This window comes from Aplidium turbinatum, chromosome 14 (genome assembly GCF_918807975.1).
Source record: "Aplidium turbinatum chromosome 14, kaAplTurb1.1, whole genome shotgun sequence".
NCBI lineage: Eukaryota > Metazoa > Chordata > Ascidiacea > Aplousobranchia > Polyclinidae > Aplidium > Aplidium turbinatum.
This window is the reverse complement of record NC_137485.1, coordinates 19,285,724-19,294,717: the sequence shown is the minus strand read 5'-3', so window position 1 is coordinate 19,294,717 and position 8,994 is coordinate 19,285,724. Positions and strand designations below refer to the sequence as shown.

Genomic DNA, 8,994 nt, shown 5'->3' with positions numbered 1-8,994 from the left:
AAGCTACAGTGCATCGTAAGTGATATGTTATGGAAACCAACTTGTCAGTTGCTTCGGAAACTTTATTATTCTCTGCTTGCTTCATGGAATTTTGTGTTTTGGCCTACGTTATCATCAATATGTTTTTTTTTGTGCGTATGCTGTTGTTGAAGCGCGGGAACGTTTCAATTATTATTTTTCTCTTGTAAGCTTATTTTAAATGGCAAAATCGTAATTTCCGTAGGGTGGCAATTGACTAGTAGACCGTATGGTCGTCTCGTTGTCTCCCTGTCGGTATGGGAACTTGTGTAACTTTTGTACTGTGTATATTGCATATTTCAAACATGTACCTATGTTCCTGTTACTGACAAATAAAACATTGATTGATTTAATCAGAGTAAAATGTAATTGTCAAAACAATGCATTGTACAACTGTTGGTTAGATTATGGCGCAATCAGGATGGTAGCGAAAGACCATAAGCAGTCATCTAGTCAGCCACCACCCCATCACAGTAAATCTAACTACACATTCATACACACTAGTGTGCAGAGGCAGGCACACTACTTCATTGAATAAAAAGGGTTCGCCACTGAGATTGAAAAACAACTACTGTTGGTTTGAATCTGCATTCTCAGAGTCAGGAATGGCTACTTATGGCGCAGTCAGGAATGGATGGTAAAGTGCCAATTGACTTACTGGATTAGCAGGAAGAAATTTGTTCGTGAAGTCAGGTTAGGCGAAGTAACTAAAGGAAAAACAGTTTGTTGTCATTACTTCAACTGGTCCGATGCTTTGCGCCAAGAATATTTACAATTTCTAACGAGTTGAGCGGGAAAATAAAGCGCCTCTCTTGAAAAAGAATCTTCTATGATCTCATTGGTTAGAAGGTGGTGACGTCACATAGTACTATGCCATTTTATCCGGTCAGGTGACTTGTCATTTGACGTAACCACAAGTTAGCAAGAGGCACGAAGTAGAGACAAAGAGCAAAATGGTGAGTTTTATCTGCAAACTTAGTTGGAAACGAAAGCCATCGACTGGAAAACTCACCATAATTAGTCGTAGAAATGTACTGTGAATCTCGGAATGAAATTAGTTTTAGGTAAAATTATCTTGTTTAAAAATAAATCAAGATTTTGTGTCTTCACAGTTAACCCCGCCCGACGTCGGTTTTTGTTTGTTTGTTTTAATGCGCAAAACATTTCTTGCTGGCTGCGCAAAGCGATAACAGTTTTTTGCAAACAAAAAATTGTGAAAAATTCTCAATACAAAAATCTTTCCCCAGGCTGCAGGTAAAGCTGGAAAAGATTCAGGAAAAGCCAAGGCAAAAGCTATTTCAAGATCAGCCAGAGCTGGTTTGCAGGTAAACAAGGCTACTTGTTTTGTTTTCGATCATTTGTAACGTCCTGTTTGTGTAAATTGCTAATAGTAACCTAATTGAGTTTTAAAGTGCTATGCTAGAGTACCTACCTGAAGAAAAAATTTACAACAATAAACGATGCTTGTAGGTTTTAAGTTGCTCGCACTGGATGGTGGCAACGTCTCTTCGTATTTCTCAAAAAATTGTGGGCGACTTAAAACCTACAAGCCCCTAATAAACTTGTTTCTGAACTCGATATCAAAGCAATTATTTTACACCACCATAATTATGCTTCTGAATCTGATTGTATTTTCATTTTTTTGGTGAGGCTACAAATGATGAGTGAAACTTCTTGATTCTAATGATTTACTATTCGTACTCTGATGTAGCCTCACAATCATAGGTGGGCAAAGTTACTTTCAAAAGTAACTGAGTTACAGTTACCTGGCCAAAATAGTAACTGAGTTACCGTTACAGTTACCGATTTTAAAAAGTAACTAGTTACCGTTACTAGTTACAGTTATACTAGTTACTTTCAGTTACTCACAAATCTGAACATAAAATTCTGCACCTGGCCAGCTCTGCATGCACGTCCAGTTTAACTGCAATGTTTGATATATAGTGTTAGAGCCATCCATGCTAACATAACAGCACAAGTACAAAACCAACAAGGTTTTATTGAAAAAAAAATACTCAGTGGCTTATATGTTTATTTCCTTTGAGAAATACGAGCATTTTAAAGTGCTCGTCACTCAGGCCTGGGCTTTAAAATGACCTTGCCCAATCGTCGTCGTCGTGTGAGCCTCTGGGGCCGAGAGTCTATTCTTTTACTGCCCCAGATTCACAATGTTCCCGGACTACACTGGAAGGCTACTAGAGAGCAGCCAGTCTTTGGTTTCATCATTCATGACACGCAGACCTTCCACTCCGTTAGGTGGCTTGAAGATGTTACAGTCATTGATGATGTTCGCCCCGATAATTCAATTGGTTAGCGCGTCACTTCTGGAACGAAGAAGCTTCAAGATCAAGCGGCACTGGTTCGACTCTCAGGGCATGCGCTTGAGCAACGCACGTTAAGGACTGCTCTCCGTTGGTGCATGGTTGAGCGGAAAAGCCCGACGCCCGCATGGAGACGGTTGAGGTGCATCTATGCCTGTCTTGGTAGTGTCAGGTCGATGGAGCGTGTGTCGGCGTCGGGGATGAACGAATAAAGTCTGGTGATGAACAAGTGCTGCAATGAAAACAATATTTCTACTGCAGCACTTGACGGAATGCGAGTGTTATGTTTTTAAAACAGTTTTTTCATCGGTCCAATTGTGAATCTGGATCCGCTTAACTTGTCCTCAGGGTCCGCTTCCAAATACTCCTGTAACAGATTCAACGGGCATTGCTTTCTTTTCTTGGTTTTTGCGTAAAGTGGTGCAAAAAGTCCTCCGTGGATCTACCTACCACCATCCACTTCAGTGTCGCTGCTACTCCCCTCTTCAGCAGAGCAGTTTGCTTCTTCAATTGCTTGAAGCATGTTCTGTTTTATTTTGGTCTTCAATTCATCAGTGTCGCTTAATGATCAGGTACTAAACACAGATAAGTCTAAATTGTGGGTGGAATGCAGTCGCAAGCTGAAAGTCGCTGTCCTCGAACTAATGACCAAATCTGGTTTGTTTTGCTTCCACAAGAACGTCCACCAACGGCAAGCAAACAGCAATGCTGTTGCTGGTTTTAATGTCAGACAATTTTTTTAGAGGCATTGCAAGCGTTACACTAAATGCAATAAACTTCAACTTCTTGAAGGTAACTAACTACCTGACTATAAGCATCAACAAATTGCTTTTAATCGCTGCGTGTTTCTTGATGCTTATAGTCAGTTAGTTAGTTACCTTCAAGAAGTTGAAATTTACTGCATTTTTATAAATATTTTCAGGTTCCTGATGAGGGCTTAAGTTAAACCGAAAATGTTTGACTGTTAAACTCATTTGTAAATATGTAAAATATATTATTATAATGCTCAACCCTGTTGTATTGTTGTGTCTTGCCTGTCTTTGGTACATATTGATTAATCGCCAAAAACAATTAATTTAGCCAAATCAGTTATCAAAAATCGCCAAAAAAGAGCCAAATCATAAATATGAAGCTAAACGTCTTAAAATATCGCCAGATTTCTGGACTTTGGCGATAAATTCGCCAATATGGCAACCCTTCTCCACTAGACCACAAAACATAAGTAGAACCGCGCATGATGTTTGCGTTTGCGCAAAACGCAGCAAACACGCACTAAGCAAGACACAAACACGTGCAGAGAATTAAACGGCAATTAAAAACTGAAATTTCAATACAAAAATAACTTGTAACTGTAACTGTTGAAAAAGTGCTAAAATAGGAACTAGTTACCGCGTTTCGTTACTTTTGGAAAATAGTAACGAAGTTACCGTTACAGTTACTCAAAAAGTAACTAGTTATAGTAACTAGTTACTTTTGTAACTAGTTACTGCCCACCTCTGCTCACAATATAGCCTAAACATTTAACAGAATATAGTTTCCATCATGTGGTAAATAATGAGCAATGCCTCATACTGTATACCAGTACTAACTGATGTAAATAATAAGCAGCAATAAGTGATATAACACTGAAGCATGTGACTTGTGGCATCAGTTTTGCAGAATCAGACATGCAAAGTTGCAAACTGATTGATTGAATCTTTATCCTCAGACTGGGAAAGCTTCTTGCAGAGCTTAATCCTGGCAGTTTTGCATATTTGTAAAGGCTTTGAATTACTGACGCAGGCCCGGTCACCGAGATTGACAGAGTGAAGTTTCCGATTGTTGAAGTTTTGTTGCTGGGAAATTATTCTATCCATTAAATGCTGCTGAACGGAGAGCAGTCCTTCTCAAGTGCACAGTCCGAGAGTCGAACCAGCGCCGCTATAGTCTTAATAAGTTTAATGCACCACTAAAGGGTGAAACGCAAAAAATTTTCCCTGCTGTAAATTGCATATTGTCTGCAGAAGCAAAGAATTAATGCAAATGTAGAGAAAGTGACAATTTGATCTTGGCGTCTGTATTAAACAACATTACAGTATAGCCATGTTAAGTAACAACAAGCAATTTAATATGATTTATTGATACAAAAAAAATGAAGAAATGGACTGTTTTTGTTGTGTTGAAAATAAAATCCTGGTTCTGTCCATGAACTCAGAACTATAGAGAAGTATGGCCCAAATGACTATATGAAGCCATAAAATGATATTTAATTTTTTTAACATGGCTTCATTGCTATGTTATACAATATAAATGTTAAAACTGTATTTTTTGCTATTTTGTGTGCCATTTTTCACCGAAAAAAACTTCCGCCTTTTAGTGGTGCCCATGAAAGTTGTCTGAATGTACCTGACATCAGTGGTACCAGGTGCTGGATGCTGCCAATCACCAAAAAAGTATTCAGAATTTTATCAGATTGCACACAATTTTAAAACAACCTATGTAAAGCAATCTTGTCTAAAAATACAAATCCAATAGTTTTAAACACACAAGACTAAAAAAGATGAATACATAAAACATACGTTTTGTCACAGATTGTACCTTACACCACACATGGATTGTTACTGCATTTATACCCATAATTAGGAGATCCTAACCACAAAAGTTGTTATTTTTACATCAAAAACGACAGTTTTTTCTACTAGGGTTGAAATGCACTCAACAAACAAATTTCAATCTTTGTACGGTAACATTCTAATGAATTTTTTAAAAGATGAGCAGCATGACATCCATAGCTATAAAATAAGTAAACACTGCATGAAGTGAAGGTCGCTGTTTGCAAATTTTTTTATATTAGTGATGTCACTCAAACAAAATGGCTGAACAAGGTTGCTAAACTACACTATTTAGTAAAAGGCAGTCAGTAAATTCAGCTTGTGAACTCACATAAAAACAGTACGGTACTGTCGACTGCTGGGAATACTTATAGGGTTTTCATGTTGACATTAGATTACATAAACTAGTAGTGGTTGAAATTGAACTTTTTGTCTGGGCATTATGGGTGTACAGAACAACTTAAGCAATTTTTTTCATTATTTATGGCTTTTGATCTTCTTCTTTTTTAAATGTCTGATCAAAGTGGCAACGGCTAGAAGGTTACTTTGGTTAGACATTAAATTTAATAAAGGATTCATTGTAACCCTTTTACAAGGGTTACTTTGATCACATGCTTTGTTTAAAAAAGCTTTAACAGATGAAAACATGCAGTCACACTTAATCAACGTTGCCCCCCTCTGCAGCAGCACTGCTGTGAATTTTGCCAGCCTTGCAAAAATGTGTTTTTGACTTGAGTAGAGTTTTCTGGTGGAAACAATTTAAAAAAAAGTTTTCTAAAATTGAATGGGAGAGGTTTCATCATAAATTGGTTTGGTTCCATAGCCAAAAAGCTTGCCACCAAAGACCTGAATTTCACCAGAATTTTATTTTGGTAATCTATTTCCAAGACTATCTAGCAACGCTGCTTAACATGCTCGTTATTTACAGTTTCCAGTTGGTCGTATTCACAGACATTTGAAGACTAGAACTACTTCACATGGACGTGTTGGTGCAACAGCAGCAGTATACAGTGCAGCTATTCTTGAATATTTGACTGCTGAGGTAAGTAACATTGTTGGAATTGAATTTCTTCACAAACTTAATATTTGTTTTCTGATTGCCCTGCCAGTTTGTAGTGATCCTGCTAGTTTCCCATCAACTATAGTGAATTGAACAAAGAGTTGTTGTTGCATCTGCAGAAAACTGAAACAATTTAGTTTTTTCCATCTGCGTTTGTCAATTAAAACTGGTTGACCCTGATGTTTCGTAAATAATAAAAACCGGGTTTATTTGAAATAGAGAATTAAGGTGTTGAGTCATTTTAATACTGTTTTATGCTGTATGTTTGTCTACAGTGCTGTTTTTGCACACCAAAATATACTTTATGATTTCTTACAAACGTATCCTGCTTTGATATAGTGTATAGCAACTAAGTTTGTATGAATAGAGACGTGATTTGCTCTGCTCAGGTTATTTCAACCACTAGAGGTTACCCCAGTAATAAACTTGCAAAAGGAGTCAGTTGAGCTGCACAAGAAATGTACAAGTTCGCTGATTGACAATTTCATTATTTTTTCTGATTGTCAATCTGAAGTTTGTTTGCTACTGTTATTGTTGATTTGCATCTTTTCAGCAACGTTATGTACTATCTTTCTGTTTTTTGTTATTCTGTTATTTTCATTACAGAGTATTAAGTCGGTTTAAACTTTGTATTCTGTTACATCGCCTTCCCATCATCAAATTTCTGTGGTGTGTTATTTTGCTTCTAGGCAGATTCAGCCTCCTGAGTCAACTATGCTAACTGACGAAACTTTGTTAATAAAGCTATCCATACCATTTTCAATACTTTGTAGTGGCTACTAGCTTGTCGTCACTAGAAGAACCCAAGAATTTTAATAATTGGATGCCAATGCAATATAAGTATTATTGGAATACCTTCGTGACGAGTAGTTTTGCTTCTTGTGATTATTGCTTGCTATGCTGCATATGTATATTTTTGCAGGTTCTTGAATTAGCAGGGAATGCCAGCAAAGATTTGAAGGTAAAAAGAATCACTCCTCGCCACTTGCAACTTGCTATTCGTGGTGACGAAGAATTAGATTCCCTCATCAAAGCTACCATAGCCGGAGGAGGTAACTTGTTTTATCTTTGTCATCGATTTCAACTGTTGAGTTCCAATTTTCAAAATGACTTTGTTGGTTATATTTTTATTAAAATTGAATATTGTAAACTTTTGCTGAGTTTTGCATCATTGATTTAAACCAGCACATAGGCAACTCGTTGCGGCTGCTGCAGTTGGAAAGCTGCATTCTTTTAAAAAATGAAATACAAGATTGTAAACTGTTCTATGGTTTCCGTTTTGACTTGGTTGAGCGATTTTATTCCATAGATGAATTTAGTTTTGTTTAGGTGATTGGTGACATTATACTTTTCTTCCAGGTGTTATCCCTCACATCCACAAATCTTTGATCGGAAAGAAAGGGCAACAGAAAGCACCTTGAAGCAACTAGCCACGTTGTCGGGCAGAGATGGTTTTTATTTTAAGGACTGCAAAGGAATGACATTTGTAACTCGTGTAAATTAGTAAAAGTCAGAATGTTTTTGCACTGATGGTTGAAAAGTACCTGCTGGGTTATTCATCGTTTTGATCAGACGGCGACGTATCCGATGGCTGAAGAAGTTCAGTTTTAATACCTCTTCTCTTGTAAGTTGTAAATATTGCTCAGCGTTCGTTTCATTTTTAAACTGCAAGAATTCGATTGTCTAATTGCCTATTGATAGATCACAACCAAGTCAGTTTTATTTCACGTCTATTAGCAAAATATAGCAGATTTTTTCAATTGTAACTGCTTGATATTCTAAACAGACTTAATAAGAGGGCTGTGTTGTCGTTCTGGAACCATATTTCATTCTGGGGGCAATTGTCCTTGAACAAAAACGTCAAAAAATATACGTTTTGGGCATTTTCGACTCATTTTAAAAGCACTCAGTATTATCCTTGGCTTGGTGGGCTAGCCCAGTACACAGAGCCCCTCTTCTGATGTGCCAGAACCGTGGTGCGAAGGTAAAAGACTGCGTCATGATATTTAAACAGCTTTTCAAGATGGCACTATGTTCCTGGTTGAAATGCAACACTGGGTGAATGATTTTGAAATTTTAGCATTGTTCACTCCTTGTCCGCAGATGTTAAAGCAATCTAAAAAGCACTAAATTTCTGGTTGAGTTAGGGAACGTTCAAATATTACGTAACGCTTTTTTTCCGAATTTTTGACCCCCCCCTCCCCCATGTAACGCCAACGTAACGCTTTTTTCAATCCCCCCCCTCCCCCATGTAACGCTTTTTCACTACGAATTCAGCACAAAAAACTTCCATTCCGTACTCGAAAGCGTTACGTAACGTTTTGCTTGAACCCCCTCCCCCTCGAAGGCGTTACGTAATATTTGAACGTTCCCTTAGTGAGTTACTCTCCGTTAGCGCAAAGAGCACTCGTGTCTATGATGGACATAGCGGTGTTGAAGTTTCCATTCCAGACACATATTTTGTTTAAACTTCCCCACATGACATCGTTTTTTCACCAATCAGCCCCCGCGACAAAAAATTATATTAACATAATCTTATGACATAATTTTAATAGACAATTTTTTGTCATCAAATTAGGTCGGAGGTTAACTCCAACGGCTTCAGATTTAGAGTAACAGAATGTACTTTTACACTCCTGTGTCTGACAACGGTGTGCATCTTTTGGATTTGTAGGCAAGTATGAAGTCGCATTGTCATCTTTCGCGATATAAACTTGGCGACTCAGAAGAACAAGACTGTTGCCATGATGTCGGTCACCTTACTTGTATAACTTATGGACAATGGTGTATTCGGCTGTTGTTTTCTTAGATCAAACTTGTGGAAACAACAGGATAAGGACGCGTTGAAAGCTTTTGCGAAAAACTGCGTTGAGCGTAGTTTGATGGTGGGAATCTTTATCCACAGATGGAGAAAGTCTCGCTTGCTTTGAGGCACAAGCCGCACTAACGCAGTGCCTGTCACCGAGGTTGACGTCGCGAGTTTCTTATCTGTAAATTATTCCAC

The 8,994-nt window shown here is 37.8% G+C and overlaps 1 protein-coding gene across 1 annotated transcript; it reads left to right on the top strand.

Moving 5' to 3' along the window:
* Positions 1 to 903: 903 nt before the first annotated feature.
* LOC145782792 (histone H2A.V) lies at positions 904 to 7,756 on the top strand. The gene is made up of 5 exons (XM_082594557.1): positions 904 to 974; positions 1,266 to 1,343; positions 5,859 to 5,972; positions 6,913 to 7,042; positions 7,350 to 7,756. Exons 1-5 carry the CDS (start codon positions 972 to 974, stop codon positions 7,409 to 7,411), a joined length of 387 nt encoding a protein of 128 aa, XP_082450683.1. The 5' UTR covers positions 904 to 971; the 3' UTR covers positions 7,412 to 7,756.
* The last annotated feature ends 1,238 nt before the right edge of the window (positions 7,757 to 8,994 follow it).

What these genes read in the sequence shown, in the direction of transcription:
- LOC145782792 (XM_082594557.1), top strand. An exon ending in CAGCCAGAGCTGGTTTGCAG is followed by an intron (nt 1,344 to 5,858) that starts GTAAACAAGGCT and finishes CGTTATTTACAG; the next exon opens with TTTCCAGTTGGTCGTATTCA. An exon ending in TTGAATATTTGACTGCTGAG is followed by an intron (nt 5,973 to 6,912) that starts GTAAGTAACATT and finishes ATATTTTTGCAG; the next exon opens with GTTCTTGAATTAGCAGGGAA.